General features: G+C 53.8%; 1 protein-coding gene and 1 long non-coding RNA gene across 2 annotated transcripts in view; one reads left to right on the plus strand and one right to left on the minus strand.

Annotated features, from left to right (window-relative positions):
* LOC141084160 (uncharacterized) overlaps positions 1-9,481 on the minus strand; it is a 69,273-nt gene extending 59,792 nt beyond the window's left edge. The window contains exon 1 of the long non-coding RNA XR_012230941.1: positions 8,099-9,481. This is a non-coding gene — a long non-coding RNA (uncharacterized lncRNA). The remainder of the gene's footprint in view (positions 1-8,098) is intronic.
* Positions 9,482-9,559: 78 nt separating this feature from the next.
* The window catches only part of IDH2 (isocitrate dehydrogenase (NADP(+)) 2), a 40,184-nt gene continuing 33,260 nt past the window's right edge, over positions 9,560-16,483 (plus strand). The window contains exon 1 of the mRNA XM_073568653.1: positions 9,560-9,797. Coding sequence (XP_073424754.1) covers positions 9,689-9,797 — 109 coding nt within the window. The 5' untranslated portion in view covers positions 9,560-9,688. The remainder of the gene's footprint in view (positions 9,798-16,483) is intronic.

A 16,483-nucleotide genomic window follows, 5' to 3' on the forward strand; every position in this document is an offset into this window, starting at 1 on the left:
TTCCCTGGCTTCGTTGCCACTCCCCTCATATTGACTGGGCTTCGGGGAGGATACTGGGCTGGGGCAAGGACTGTGAGGGAAGGTGCCTGAGGGGCAGAGTTCAGGTGGCTTCCACTGAAGTGCCTGCAGATCTCTCCGTGCTCCCCAAACCCTACCACCAGTACGCGGACGTCTTCTCTAAGAAGTCTGCGGAGACGCTCCCGCCGCACCATTCCTATGATTGCCCGATTGATCTCCTGCCAGGCACAGAGCCTCCCCGAGGCTGTGTTTACCCCTTATCACTCCCTGAGACGGAGGCTATGTCCCAATATATCCGGGAGAACCTGGCTAGGGGTTTCATCAGAAAATCTGTGTCACCGGCTGGTGCAGGGTTCTTCTTCGTACAGAAGAAGAACGGAGAGTTACGCCTCTGCATTGACTACCGAGGTCTCAATGCTATCACGGTTAAAAACAAATACCCCCTACCGTTGATCTCGGAGTTATTTGACAGGTTGCGGGGGGCCCGGATCTTTACTAAATTAGATCTGCGGGGTGCATACAACCTGATCCGCATTCGCGAAGGAGACGAATGGAAGACAGCTTTTAATACCAGGGATGGCCATTACGAATACCTGGTTATGCCCTTTGGCCTTTGTAATGCGCCAGCTGTCTTCCAAGATTTTGTCGACGTCTTCCGCGACATGCTACCTCGGTGGTGGTCTATCTGGATGACATACTCATCTTTTCGCCAGAATTGACCACCCACCGGAGAGATGTCTGCAGGGTCTTTGACCGTCTGCGGGCGAACTCGCTATTTGCCAAGCTGGAGAAGTGCCAGTTTGAGCAGGAGTCCTTGCCGTTCCTGGGCTATATCATCTCGGCCCAGGGGCTGGCCATGGATCCTGCCAAACTACAAGCGGTAATGGACTGGCAGGAACCCCATTCCCTCAAAGCGGTGCAGCGCTTTTTGGGGTTCGTGAATTACTACCGCCAGTTTATACCACACTTTTCCACACTGGTGGCTCCATTGGTTGCTCTCACCAAGAAGGGAGCTAACCCCAATGCTTGGTCAGAACATGTCTCCAAGGCCTTCTCGGCTATAAAATCACATTTTGATGGCGCTCCCATATTACATCGTCCCGATGTGGATAAGCCGTTTATCCTTGAGGTAGACTCTTCTTCCATCGGTGCAGGAGCAGTCCTTTATCAAAAGGATGCTCAAGGTCGGAAGCATCCCTGCTTCTTCTATTCCAAGACCTTCTCACCGGCGGAGAAAAATTACTCCATCGGCGACAGGGAGCTGCTAGCCATGAAGTTGGCTTTTTCTGAGTGGAGACATCTCCTGGAGGGAGCCCGGCTTCCCTTCCAGGTATATACAGACCATAAAAACCTGGTCTATATACAGACGGCCCAACGTCTGAATTCCCGTCAGGCCAGGTGGTCGCTCTTCTTTTCCCGATTCCGCTTCACCCTCCACTACCTCTCTGGAGAGAAGAACGTCCGTGCGGATGCTCTCTCACGTTCAGTGGTCTCAGCGGAAGAAGGACAAGCTGAGCCTCGGTTAATTCTCCCACCGGAGAGTTTTATGACCGTGGCTCCAGTTGCTCTCGAGTCGGTACCACCGGGCAAGACCTTGGTGCCTCCTCAGCTACGGCTGGAGGTCCTCGCCTGGGCACATGCCTCCAGGGTGGGTGGCCATTTTGGTAATAAACGGACCGCCGAACTCCTGGCAAGGTCATATTGGTGGCCACATATGGCTCGAGATGTCAAGGAATACGTGCAAGCATGTGTTTTGTGTGCTCGGAACAGACCCTCTAGACAGAGGCCGGCGGGGCTGTTGTTTCCCCTGCCAGTGGCGGATAGACCTTGGGAGATGGTTGGCATGGATTTCATAGTTGGCCTGCCCAAGTCTGGTGGCAGTACGGTCATCTGGGTGGTCACCGACCATTTTTCCAAAATGGTGCATCTGGTGCCACTCGCACGCCTGCCTTCCGCTCGAGGTCTGGCCACCTTGTTCATTAAGCACGTATTCCGTTTACATGGCATGCCAGACAAAATCGCGAGTGACCGCGGTCCCCAGTTTGCGTCTCGGTTTTGGAGGGAGCTCTGCAGTTTACTCAGCATCGAGCTAAATCTATCCTCCACTTACCATCCCGAGACGAATGGCTTGGTCGAGAGAGCCTATCAGACCTTGGTCACCTATTTACGGCATTTTGTCTCTGCCAGGCAGGATGACTGGGCATCCTTGCTACCTTGAGCTGAATTTGCCCTAAACAATGCGGTGGCTGATTCCACTGGTCAGACGCCCTTTCTCCTAAACTATGGTCAACATCCACGCGTCCCTGTCCCGATGCCAGTGTCCTCCACCGACTCCAGGGTGGCAGACTGGGCAGTGGAGGCCCGGGACATTTGGGATCGCACTCAGGATGCTATCCGGGCATCTAAAGAAAGGATGAGGGCGTCCGCCGACACGCATCGGCGGCCCGCGCCAAGCTTCTCCCTTGGCGACATGGTATGGCTCTCCATCCGAAACATTAAACTGCGGGGCAAGTCTCCCAAGTTCGCACCGCGATACATTGGACCATTCAAGGTCCTCGAGCGACTTAGCTCGGTGGGCTACCGCCTGGCTCTTCAACCACATTTGGCCATTTCGGACGTGTTCCATGTGTTCCTCCTCAAACCAGTTCACATGGTCCGGTTTTCTGAGTCATCTGCCGGGTCATGAGACTTATCGTCTGATGAGTTTGAGGTTAACGCCATCGTGGGGCGCAGGTTTGTCCGTGGCAAAAAATTTTATTTGGTGGACTGGAAGGGTCATGGGCCCGAGGCTCGGACCTGGGAGCCGGTGGAAAACATTCATGCACCGCTCCTGATCGCGGCCTTAGAGCGCAGTGAGGCGGGGCCCTGGGGGGGTAATGTTAGGCGTCGGATTCCTGGCACTGCACAGCGGGAATCCAGAGCCAGACATCCTGTGGTCTCTCATTCTCCTTCGACCGCTCAGACTCCTGCTCAGCAATCACGGTGAGCCAGGCATTCCCCTCAGACTCGTTCTGTGAGCCTGGATGTTGCTGCCACCTCTGATGCAGCAATGGTAGCGCAACCTGCTTTGCAGGGAACTGCTCCAGAGGCTAAGTCCTCGTGCCGTGCTACTGGGCATGCCCGCAACTTGTCCTCTCAGTGGAGAGCAGGGCTCACATGTGCAGGTCCTATGTCGGATCTGATTGGTCCTTCCCAAAGCACTGGAAGGTCCCGGAAGCGCATGGCTATAAAAAGCCCGCATGGCGGCTCGGCCATGCGCTAGTGTAGCATATTATTCTGTGTGTGTATGGTGATGGATGTATGGACTGGTGTCTGACTCATTATGAAACCCCTACCCTCTGATATTACGAGTGGTGACCGAGTGTGAATAGTCAGCTCCAGGGTTGTGGCAAGCTACATGCCACTTGCTCCACACCTACACTAGCGTCCGTCGGCGCCCGGTCCTCGGCTTTTCTCTGCCGCTGCGCTGTAGTAACAGCAACTATTGGTGTTCGCGGCAGTGACGCCACACACAGGCCTCTGTGACGCTAACAGGGCCTGTGCCTTTGCTTTAGTGTTCTCCAAGCGACTCTGTGTTTGTACGGAGTCGCCCTTAGCGTTCGTGTGATGTTAACCCGAGCGCAGTCCCGCACCTACTAGGTGCATCTGCCATTGTTCAGCAGCGGTCTTGTCACCTACCGCACGGTGGACCCCGGGCGGCGAACGCACCTACTATTATTTATATTTGGTGCGTTCCGCCGACCCTAACAACGAGATGACATGTGCAGTGGAGAGAGAGAGATTTTGCGCACTTTAAAAAAGCGGTCCGGCATGTAGGTGTGTTTACTGTCCTCCACTCCCTGCCGACTTTTCTTCCCCATTGACTTGCATTGGGTTTCGTGTTTCAGTCGGACCTTCGACTTTTCTTGATAGTCGGCCGAATTCGTTCGACTCTACTTTTGAGAAAGTCGGGTTTCATAAAACCCAACTCGACCCTAAAAAAGGCAAAGTCGCTCATCTCAAGTGTTCACAATCCTCTTGCAATAGGACAAGCTGGATGGCAAAACAAGTGCAATAATATCCCAAAAGTAATAGGAATGAAAAAATAACTTTAACCATGCCAAAGGAGTTGAAAAGAAAAGTCTTGAGTGAGGAAAAGAAGGGTTCAATTCTGGACTTTCTAGCAGAGGGATACAGTGAGCGTCATGTTGCCTCCATCCTTAAAATTTCTAAGACGGCAGTCCATTAAAACAAGGTCAAGCAGCAGATATTGAGGACAACAAAGTTACAGACCGGCAGAGGGCGAAAACGATTCTCCACTGACCGGGATGACTGTCATCTTATTTGAATGTCACTCAGCAATCACAGGATGACATCAAGTGACCTGCAAAAGGAATGGCAAATGGCAGCTGGGGAGAAGTGTACTGCAAGAACAGTTCGTAACAGGCTCTTTGAGTCAGGGCTCAAGTCATGTAAAGCTAGATTAAAGCCTTTCATCAATGAAGACCATAAGGATTGGACCATAGAGGACTGGAGTAAGGTAATCTCTGATGAGTCTAATTTTCAGCTTTGCCCAACACCTGGTCATCTAATGGTTAAACAGAGACCTGGAGAGGCGAACAAGGCAGAGTGTCTTGCACCCACTGTGAAATTTGGTGGAGGATCGGTGATGATCTGGGGATGCTTCAGCAAGGCTGGAATTGGGCCGGTTAATCTTTGCGAAGGACGTATGAATCAAGCCGCATACAAGGTTATCCTGGAAAAACAGTTGATTCCTTCTGCTCAGGCAAAGTTCCCCAACTCTGAGTACTGATTTTTACAGCAGGACAATGTGCCATGCCACACAGCTAGGTCAATCAATGTGTGGAAGAAGGACCACCACATCAAATCCCTGTCATGGCCAGCCCAATCTCCAGACCTGAACCCCATTGAAAACCTCTGAAATGTAATCAAGAGGAAGATGGATAGTCACAAGCCATCAAACGAAGCACTGCTTACATTTTTGTACCAGGAGTGGCATAAAGTCACCCAAAAGCAGTGTGAAAGACTGGTGGAAAGCATGCCAAGACGCTTGAAAGCGGTGATTAAAAATCATGGTTATTCCACAAAATATTGATCTCTGAACTCTTCCAGAGTTACAACATTAGTATTGTTATTTCTAAATGATTAGAACTTGTTTTCTTTGCATTATTTGAGGTCGGCAAGCACTGCATTTTTTTTGTTCTTTTGACCATTTCTCATTTTCTGAAAATAAATACAAAATTTAGTGCTTGGAAATTCGGAGACATGTTGTCAGTAGTTTATAGAATAAAAGAGCGGTTTACATTTTAATAAAAAATATACCTACAAAGAGAAAAATCAGACAAACTGAAAATTTTGCAGTGGTCTCTTAATTTTTTCCAGAGCTGTATATTGTATAGTGCACCCCCCATAGGCAGACTCTATAGTATAATGCACCCCCCTATAGGCAGACTCTATATAATACAAAGTACCCCCATAAAAAAATAAATATATCCAATACTCACCTCTCCTTCTCGTTCCTCTGCTTCGCCGATTGCCCGCACATCTCCAGACAGCAGCGCCGAATAGTAACGTCATCGCGACCCCTTCAGTGTCTGCATCAGTGACGTCACACGTTGAGATGGGGATGATGGGAAAAGGAGCGTAACGCCTCCACTCTCATCAATGCGGTCAGCTATATCGGCAACTCGCACTTGCAATGACAGGCGGAGGGGCCAATTGCTGGCACCGGGCCCTCCTTATGCTCAGGGGCCCCATAGTGGCCAGATGACAGAGCAGGAAGATCAAGTCTCCCTGCTCTGCTGGAGAGCACGCCAATACAGTCAAGGGCATATCCAGGGGGGGCAGCCGGGGCATTTGCCCCGGGCGCAGCCCACAGAGGGGCGCCATCGGGCCGTCTGATGCGGCGGTCCAGAAGGAGGCTCCCCGTCGGTGGCATTCTGCCGCCCCCACACTTAGATTCTCCCGTTCTCTAAGCCGGCTGTCAAACTGACAGCCGGCTCAGAGAAAGTGCTGCACGTCGGTCCCCATGGATTGTGCTAGCGTCTTCAGACGCTAGTACACTCACTTGATGATCTCTAAGCCCTGGCGCCGCCGGCACTTCCGCATCAGTGAAGCGCCAGCAGCATGATCAGGTCACATGATCACGCTGCTGAGGTCACTCTCCGGCGCTTCAGAGGCGAAGACACAGGGCAGGCAGGCAATGAGGCAGCGTTGTGGTTGGTGGTAAGTGCTCCAGCTCCACACGGGGCAATGGAGCTGAAGACACCAAAGAAGATTTAAGAAATGTAAGGACATGCTCTAGGGGCTAGGAAGGGATGGTTGGGTTGAGGGATACTATATGGAGTCAACGCAAGGGAATGTTTGAGATTGGGGGATGGGTGCAGTCTCATGGATAGGGAGGGAGCAGGGGGAGTAAATTGAGGACAGTGTGTGAGGAGCAAGGCCAGGTTGCAGACAGATGCATGTGGTGGAGAAATATGAGGATCATATGGGGGGTGAGGGGGGAGAAATATGAGGAACATATGGGGTGGCGAGGGTGGAGAAATATGAGGAACATATGGGAGGGCGAGGGGGGAGAAATATGAGGAACATATGGGGGGTGAGGGGGGAGAAATATGAGGAACATAAGGGGGGGCGAGGGGGGAGAAATATGAGGAACATGCCAGTGGCAGTGCCAGGTTTTTACACGAGAGACTCGCACGAGAATCGTGCGAGTCTCTCGCAAGTGAGAGTGAGCCCTAAGTATGCTCCACTGAGGAGCTGAAGAAACCACTGAAGATGGGAGATGGGGGGTGGTATTTGGAGTGGGGGGTACATAATGTGTGGGGAGATTTGGAGTGGGGGATATATAATGTGTTTGAGGGATTTGGAGTGGGGATGGGAGGTTATTTAATGTGTGGGAAGATTTGGAGTGGGGATTGGGGGGATTTCATGTATGGGGGGATTTGGAGTGGGGGATATATAATGTGTTTGAGGGATTTGGAGTGGGGATTGGAGGTTATTTAATGTGTGGGAAGATTTGGAGTGGGGATTGGGGGGATTTCATGTATGGGGGGATTTGGAGTGGGGATGAGGGGTACTTAATGTGTGTGGGGGATTGGCATGGGGATGGGGGGATTTGGCATGGGAATGGGGGGATTTGGAGTGGGGATGGAAGGATTTAAGGTGTGGTGGTGTAGGGAAGATGACCTGACGGACGGACGGACCTGTCAGTATAGAGAAGGAAAGGTTTGCACAGTTCAGATAGTTGTCATTACTACAGTGGGGAAACAGCTAGGAAAGTGTAGTGGACGTGCAGTACCTGGGTTGACCATTAGAGGGCAGGGAGGAGTGTGAGCAAAGGACTTGACATCAGCTTAGGGCTTAGGAAACCGTTGGTCATGGGGGGCGGAGTTACAGGGAACCAAGAAAGGTATAAATTTGAGGGAGGGTTCCAGAAAGTCCCAGTCCCCAGGGGGAGCTCAAGTGACAAGAGGACTACGACAGTCTGTGCGCTCTGAGGAAAATCCAAACCAGGGGGACTGAGGAGAGAGAACGTCAGGGGGGTGGTCCTGACAGGAAAGTACCGCAGAAAAGATGAGGCACTGAGGTAAAGCATACCGTATTGAGAGAGACGACTGTTCAGTAGAAGTACTGTTGGTTTACGGGCCTAAGGCGGCCACAGTGACGGATCTGACAGGAGCGTCGAAGAGTGCAGAGGGGACGGTGTATATATGTACGTCCCTGGTGTAAAGTACGGTGTGCGGGAAGCGGCTCTGTGAACGGAGGGCCGATAAGTAAAGTGAAGAAGTGCATTGAAGTGCGGTGTACTGTGGAGGCCGTCAAGTGGGCGGCAAGAGAAAATACAACTTGGACCTGTTGTACCCGACATTTGCCTCCATCGTGTCTCTGTTACATCTCTGCGTGGTATATCGAGGGACCAACCCCAGCTCGGCCCACCGACCATACACTTGGCGTAGTCGGCAGGATCCATGCCGCTAATACGTCATCTTCTGCGGCAGGCCTGCCCTAAAGAATGGAGAAAGACTTGGCCAACGCTGCTTGGATTACAAATACCTGTGGATTACAAATTACCCACCTGTGGATTACAATTTGGGAGCGCTGTGGCGTATCTGCGTCACCAGCAGAAGATCCGGGGAGGTACCAGGACTGGTGCAAGATGGCGGCGATGCTCTAGTGCAGAGGAGAGATCCAGGTGTTTGCTGTGGTTCTCAATGGACTGGGGCCCCCTCCTACGTACCCCGGGGGCCAGCGCTATGTACCGGGAGGCCGATGCTTCCCCATACTGGACCCTGACAAGTGGGTGGAAAGGCCTGCCAATGCCCCACTGAGCGGACAGAGTGGCACAGAGCAAAAGTTTGGCTGCGGCTGTCTGGCGCCATTCGAGTGCTGCCCACCGGACGGTATGTGACGCTGCGGACGTCGGGGCATCGGCCACCTGGAGTGGTAATGGCGGTGGGAGACCGAGCTACGCCAGAAGACGCCACCCTTAGGACCATGGGCAGGCAGCGGAATGCTGAGCGGGACGGCGGAACCTGTGCGGAGCCAGAAGGAGCGACCGCCACTGATACCGTTGGAGATCTTCCCCACGGAGCCTCTGAGCCTGGAGGCTAGGCCTGCTGGATTACGGGAGGAGCCGCGGGGTGACGTGACGGAAGCCGCGGCGCCGGGGAAGGTGAGAGTTCTTGCTGACAGCTCCGCAGGCGGCTCCCACCATACAGCCGCAGCGTGCAGCACCCCGTGTTCCCGAGGGCCCGGCTAAAGAGGGCCCGACCATCTACGCAGAATTAAGCCGGGCCTCCATTCCAGCCCCCGAGTCACCCCACCCGATGTCGCCGGAGCGGAGGCTAACTTTAGCAGGCGCTGATACGTTTCCCCTGCCGCTGATGTCCTGTTCGCATGAATCGGCTGCTGCTCCGACTCAAGTTGAGACCACGGGTGCGGCTTGTCCTACAGCCGCGGCTAGGCCTGCATTGGGACCGACTGTGGCCTGCATGGCGAACCTGGGTGTTCAGGCTCCCGAAGACACGGCTGTTTCTGTCCGCCGCCCGGCCCCAGCGGCTGCTTGGCCGCTGACCCCATCGGCCGCCTCTGCCCCACGCTCTTTTTCGGCTGTCCCGCCCACCGGACTCTGGGACTGGCGTGGCACCCTCCGTTTGGGTCGCAGAGGTGATCAAACAGGAGGTCTGGGAGCAGGAGGTATGGAGCAGTGTATATAGCACCATGTTTTAGACCATACATTAATATAACACCTATTATAAGTGGGGGTCGCCAGTTCTCATAATGCCTTATTACATTTGTACAGAGCTAGAGTGCCGCAGCTAGTGCTACAGGCACACGCCTTTGTGTCCGGCAACAGAGGGGTTACAGCGCGGATTCACAGGGGCGGAGCTACGATTCTCCACAGTCCCGCAGTGAAGGAGTTACCGCGCCCCTTGCCGCCGCGTGAGAAACGAATGAATGAAAAGTAGAGCACGCTCGCTGCCGGCCCCGCCCCCCGCCGTCAGTGACGTCATGCCAGCTATAAATTGCCGCGATGCTGACGTGTGCGCCCTTGAAGCCGGGCGGTTTGGGGGTGAAGTGTGGTGCGAAGTTTCGACCCTGCGGTTTCTCCGGTGCACCCCCATTCTTGTGACCGACTTCCCGTCTCTCCCTGTTCTACGGAAATATGGCCGGCTACCTCCGAGCTGTCACCTCCATCTGCAAGTCCTCCGCGGCATTGCTGGGCAAAAACCCCGCTACCCTCGCCCCCGCCCTTACCCAGCAGCAGAGGAACTGTGAGTGCGGCCGCCGGGGTCGGGGGCTTGCGTCCTGCAGCGCTGGGGGAGGGGAGGGGATGCGGCCCCATTGTCTGCGCTGCCGGCTGTCTGCGCCCTGTATGGCCATGGCCGCCTGTGCAGGAGCCCGAAATATCCGTCCTGTGACTGACGGCGGGGAGGAGGCGCGGCCTGCAGCTCTGTGCGGAGGATGCTGCCGGGTGACCGGACACCGGGTCATGGGTGACCTTCATGTGTGACCTAGAACCGGGAGTGAGGAGTCCCCGCCTATGGGGGCAGCCACAGGGGGCGCACTGCGCGTGTATGCTCTGCCCTGGGGGGGGGGGCACAGTGCAGATGGTATGCTCTGCCCTGGGGTTATGGGGGGGGGGGGGCACAGTGCAGATGGTATGCTCTGCCCTGGGGTTATGGGGGGGAGGGGGGGCACAGTGCAGATGGTATGCTCTGCCCTGGGGTTATGGGGGGGAGGGGGGGCACAGTGCAGATGGTATGCTCTGCCCTGGGGTTATGGGGGGGAGGGGGGGCACAGTGCAGATGGTATGCTCTGCCCTGGGGTTATGGGGGGGAGGGGGGGCACAGTGCAGATGGTATGCTCTGCCCTGGGGTTATGGGGGGGAGGGGGGGCACAGTGCAGATGGTATGCTCTGCCCTGGGGTTATGGGGGGGAGGGGGGGCACAGTGCAGATGGTATGCTCTGCCCTGGGGTTATGGGGGGGAGGGGGGGCACAGTGCAGATGGTATGCTCTGCCCTGGGGTTATGGGGGGGAGGGGGGGCACAGTGCAGATGGTATGCTCTGCCCTGGGGTTATGGGGGGGAGGGGGGGCACAGTGCAGATGGTATGCTCTGCCCTGGGGTTATGGGGGGGAGGGGGGGCACAGTGCAGATGGTATGCTCTGCCCTGGGGTTATGGGGGGGAGGGGGGGCACAGTGCAGATGGTATGCTCTGCCCTGGGGTTATGGGGGGGAGGGGGGGCACAGTGCAGATGGTATGCTCTGCCCTGGGGTTATGGGGGGGAGGGGGGGCACAGTGCAGATGGTATGCTCTGCCCTGGGGTTATGGGGGGGAGGGGGGGCACAGTGCAGATGGTATGCTCTGCCCTGGGGTTATGGGGGGGAGGGGGGGCACAGTGCAGATGGTATGCTCTGCCCTGGGGTTATGGGGGGGAGGGGGGGCACAGTGCAGATGGTATGCTCTGCCCTGGGGTTATGGGGGGGAGGGGGGGCACAGTGCAGATGGTATGCTCTGCCCTGGGGTTATGGGGGGGAGGGGGGGCACAGTGCAGATGGTATGCTCTGCCCTGGGGTTATGGGGGGGAGGGGGGGCACAGTGCAGATGGTATGCTCTGCCCTGGGGTTATGGGGGGGAGGGGGGGCACAGTGCAGATGGTATGCTCTGCCCTGGGGTTATGGGGGGGAGGGGGGGCACAGTGCAGATGGTATGCTCTGCCCTGGGGTTATGGGGGGGAGGGGGGGCACAGTGCAGATGGTATGCTCTGCCCTGGGGTTATGGGGGGGAGGGGGGGCACAGTGCAGATGGTATGCTCTGCCCTGGGGTTATGGGGGGGAGGGGGGGCACAGTGCAGATGGTATGCTCTGCCCTGGGGTTATGGGGGGGAGGGGGGGCACAGTGCAGATGGTATGCTCTGCCCTGGGGTTATGGGGGGGAGGGGGGGCACAGTGCAGATGGTATGCTCTGCCCTGGGGTTATGGGGGGGAGGGGGGGCACAGTGCAGATGGTATGCTCTGCCCTGGGGTTATGGGGGGGAGGGGGGGCACAGTGCAGATGGTATGCTCTGCCCTGGGGTTATGGGGGGGAGGGGGGGCACAGTGCAGATGGTATGCTCTGCCCTGGGGTTATGGGGGGGAGGGGGGGCACAGTGCAGATGGTATGCTCTGCCCTGGGGTTATGGGGGGGAGGGGGGGCACAGTGCAGATGGTATGCTCTGCCCTGGGGTTATGGGGGGGAGGGGGGGCACAGTGCAGATGGTATGCTCTGCCCTGGGGTTATGGGGGGGAGGGGGGGCACAGTGCAGATGGTATGCTCTGCCCTGGGGTTATGGGGGGGAGGGGGGGCACAGTGCAGATGGTATGCTCTGCCCTGGGGTTATGGGGGGGAGGGGGGGCACAGTGCAGATGGTATGCTCTGCCCTGGGGTTATGGGGGGGAGGGGGGGCACAGTGCAGATGGTATGCTCTGCCCTGGGGTTATGGGGGGGAGGGGGGGCACAGTGCAGATGGTATGCTCTGCCCTGGGGTTATGGGGGGGAGGGGGGGCACAGTGCAGATGGTATGCTCTGCCCTGGGGTTATGGGGGGGAGGGGGGGCACAGTGCAGATGGTATGCTCTGCCCTGGGGTTATGGGGGGGAGGGGGGGCACAGTGCAGATGGTATGCTCTGCCCTGGGGATATGGGGGGGGGGGGGGCACAGTGCAGATGGTATGCTCTGCCCTGGGGATATGGGGGGGGGGGGGGCACAGTGCAGATGGTATGCTCTGCCCTGGGGATATGGGGAGGGGGGGGCACAGTGCAGGTGGTATGCTCTGCCCTGGGGATATGGGGAGGGGGGGGCACAGTGCAGGTGGTATGCTCTGCCCTGGGGTTATGGGGGGGGCACAGTGCAAGTGGTATGCTCTGCCCTGGCGTTATGGGGGGGCACAGTGCAGGTGGTATGCTCTGCCCTGGCATTATGGGGGGCACAGTGCAGAGTTTAGACAGGACTGTAGAACAGCCTCCAATCCAGGAGAAGACGTTGGAAAAGCTTTATTCCGCCATGACGGGACGTTTTGACCAGTCGGAGGTCTTTATCACGCTGCAGATGTAGTGCTCTGGCCTGTATTAAGTGGCGTGCTGCAGATGTTGGTCAAGCTTCCCAGGTGGCACACTGCTGATGGCATGCACTGGTGTGCAATGCAGCCCTCAAGATCCTGCCAATGTCATATTTGCAGAGTGCCCTCTATTGCACCACCTGACATCTACAGCATCCAGTTATACTGCTTGGCCTAAAATCAGTAGAATGCCCTTGGTACAGGGCCCAGCATTATCTGCAAGGTGCCCCCTATTATAGGACAGTGAAATGCTCTGATAGGGGGCTTTCTGCAGCTTATTCTCAATTACTGGGCACCTCATATGTAATACTGTACCCCAAGACAGAAGGAACGCTTCAGATGTAACCTGGGGTGTGAGGCTGATGGTGAGCAGTGCAGTGTGGGAAGCCCACCAGAGTTCTTACCAATGAGTGGAAAACTTTGTAGTGGGGGGTCATGGGCTCTCTACCTGTTTTGGTGTTCCTCCTTTGGTAATGGCACATTACTGTAGGAGCAGTCGGGCTGTCCCCCTGATGTGTACTGTAAGGATGGGGCCGGTTGGGCTCTGTTTCCCCCAGTCATGTTTCACTAGTGGTCGTTGCATCCAACGCGTGTTTTCGGCTCGCTCAGCCATTCGTGTTCATGGAGATCTGGGTTGTGGCAGCTTGCGGTACCTGCATCTGGTAATTTCTGGTGGTATCTGATTATTACCTTAATTGTGCAGCAACAATGATGACTGCGTATTACTGAAGTCGTCCCCTTCAGAAAAATTGACATTATCCCATGAATGTCACCAAGTTTAATTTTTTTTTTTTTATAGTAGTAGCAAGTTTGGAGTTATTGCTTATGGATAAGTGAGATCTGTTCTTCAATCAGCTTTTACATCTATAGTTTCTGCATGAGGATCGGACAGCTGTGATTTCTGCAGTATGGCCGTGCTCTGTAATGTTCCTCTACTGCTGCCTGGTGCCACTTTGCTCTCTGGACGGAGCTGGTATCGGATTCCTCATGGCATGTGACTGAACGTCACATGGAAACTATTCCGAGTGTACACAGTGCAGGTCTGGTGACGGCAGCCTGGTGTCCTGCTGTATACAGGTGCTGTGCAGGGAGCCTGTCTGGCGGCTGCAGAGTATCTGTTCTGGCAGTGAGATTTGACCTTCACAGCCTGATGTGGTGGTGCCAAGTACTGACCATGTGGTGGTGACAACTGACCGAGGCCCTAAATAGTGTCAGTCTAAAGGAGTCTGACGCACAAGATACCAACATGTGACCTAGTTTTTTGTGCTTTCTGTGCACCAGATGTGCAGACTCCAGAGCAGTATTTTACAGAATTGTATATGTAAAGATTGGATGGTGGTGACTATATACTCTGCATGTTCACCCACTCAATAAATCCTAAATCAAAGTGGCCCTAATATGGTGGGGGTGATGTCCTATTCTGATGTCTGACATTGGCTTCTCAGTGGCTTGTTGAAAGTTTTTAAAACTGAAGTCTTTGGGCACTTCTGATGTCTGCTGAGCTCTTATGCCATGGAGGAAATAAATATGCAGTTGTCTGACTAGACTTGAGGTTGTGTAGGAGTGATTGTTTAAAATGTTGGCTCCACTGTTGGCTTGTTTCTCCAGAATACTAACCAGCTGGCAGTGACACCATGGGAACTGCTGCCCTGTAGCCTCTTAACATTGTATTGCTGGTTGTCACAGCAAAGGGGATGCAGGCTCTGATCAGGTTGTTGCTATGGTCTGCATGCACGGTTTATGGAAAACTCAGTCACTGTCCTTAATCCAGTAGAAAGCAGGCCCATGTTGAGTTAGCAAAAATAAATATAATTGTCTGACTTGAGGCCTGGAGAATTTCATGGCACTATGTTGGATTGTGGTAGGTTTGTGAACTACTTAAGAGGGTCCATGCATGGACCGTCAGTAACTTTTATCATATGCCCTTGGGTTCTACAAGCTTGGCATGCTATGTAAATCCCTCCTGAATCTGCCCAGTCCTTGGTAGAATATGGGAATGTAACACCTGCAAAGCTTTGTAGAGTACAATGGACTGCTTTAGTGATCTACCATGTCATATTTTCAAGGACACTTCAGGATCATCTCTGGTTATGGGAGCAGAGTAACTGTTCTCGCTCCTATGGGGTGACCTGCTCACCACCTTCACGTCTACTATACTTCCTCCAGGAAGCACAAGAATTTACAGTTCAGAATAATCTGGACAGGTGTAGTTAGAACTTGTCCTTAGAGGGAGATCCTGGAGGTTGATGTAGAGGACACACATGAAGCCTACTCTGCCAGTGTCAAACCCAGGAATGTGGTCAGACTGGCTTCTGACAGTCTAGTGCTGATCGTGTTGGGAGAAATGCTTCTCAGGTCAGGCCATCCAGGACTGTATATGCAAGTTTCCTAGAATACGTTAAATAAAAAGCACCCAAGGAAAGTCAGAAGTGTCAGATTTGGCCTATCTCTGAACAGCTGCTGCTTCTTGCTGATGGCTATTTCTGCTTGAGATTTTCCTCTTCTGATGGGATTAAATGTCACACTGTGAAGCTTTCTGCTGCCTCTCTAGCACTAGTGCAGACTAATGCCACTTGTTGTTATTTATACATAGCTTTTTTTTTTGGGGGGGGGGGGGCAGGTTTCCCACTTGGGAGAGTAGGTTATTGGTGCTAGATCAGCAGAGCTTTTTTTTTTTTTTTTGTTCCTGCATTCCATTCCAGTTTATATATACTATGTAGATGGTTATCCATGCTTTATATCTGATTTGCTGGCATCTAAATGTCTATCGTAAACTGTATCTATAACTAGACGTACACATTACTGCTGGCAATCTTTAGACATGCCTTCATTTCTTGCAGTCATGTGATTGATCTATGCTGTGAGTATTCTGTGTAGATGTGAAGGCATGGGAGCCTGGTTATGGCCTAGTGCTTGTCTATTGTATCCTTAAAGGGTACAAGTATACTAACATATGTCTTAACTGCACATCCACTGTCCCACTAAACCAGTGGTCCCCAACATTTCTGACCTTGAGAGCCACATTCAGCTGAGAGGGTTGTGAGCCACATCCAGCTCCCACCCCCCTCAAAGTAGTGTCAACCAAATCCCCCATTACAGGTGTAATGATAGCCAAAGTTTCCCACAGAAATCACTCCAAAGCAGTATACCAAGATCCAGGGGTTCCCACAATACCCCCATTCAGTATTCTCCCATCCAGCACTCACAACAGTCACATCCAGCTTCAGGCACCACCTCACAGGTAGTATCATCCGGTCTCCAGCTTGCCATACTTAAACTAAATTGACACCTTTAAGACCAGTATATATGCATCCAGATCTGCTCCTCTGTGCCCGACTACTCACAAAATTCACCATTTTAAGATGTGCTCCTCATACCTGTTTGCTAGACCTGGAGTTAACGCATCTAGCTGATAGTCGCGAGCCACAATTCATGGGACCGTGAGTCACTTGGCTCCCGAGCTACAGGTTGGGGACCCCTGCCCTAAACTGACATAGGAAAGGGGGTCAGAACCTCTTATGCTAATATAACAAGGGGTATACATGCTAAACCGGCAATCCTGTAGCTTCCCAAACTGATCACAACGGCTGATAATGCAGCTCCTAAAATCAGAGCTTTGTCACATGCCATCAGTTGTGGCGCTCACCATCCCTAGGAGTGACAGCAGTAAATGTCTGGCCTAAAATGACTATGTACCTGTCCTTTACATGACTTTCTGCAGAATATTTCATAGATGGTCTCTATGCCTGTGCCATTGTCAGAAGGTTGTAGTTGCTAAACATGCGGTTGGTGAGCTCAGAATCTGTGATCACTACATCAGTACTAAAACCAGGGCTGTGGAGTCGGTAAGCCACAGTTGCG

This window comes from Dendrobates tinctorius, unplaced genomic scaffold, assembly GCF_039654945.1.
Source record: "Dendrobates tinctorius isolate UK_male_01 unplaced genomic scaffold, ASM3965494v1 ptg000022l, whole genome shotgun sequence".
Classification (NCBI taxonomy): Eukaryota; Metazoa; Chordata; class Amphibia; order Anura; family Dendrobatidae; genus Dendrobates; species Dendrobates tinctorius.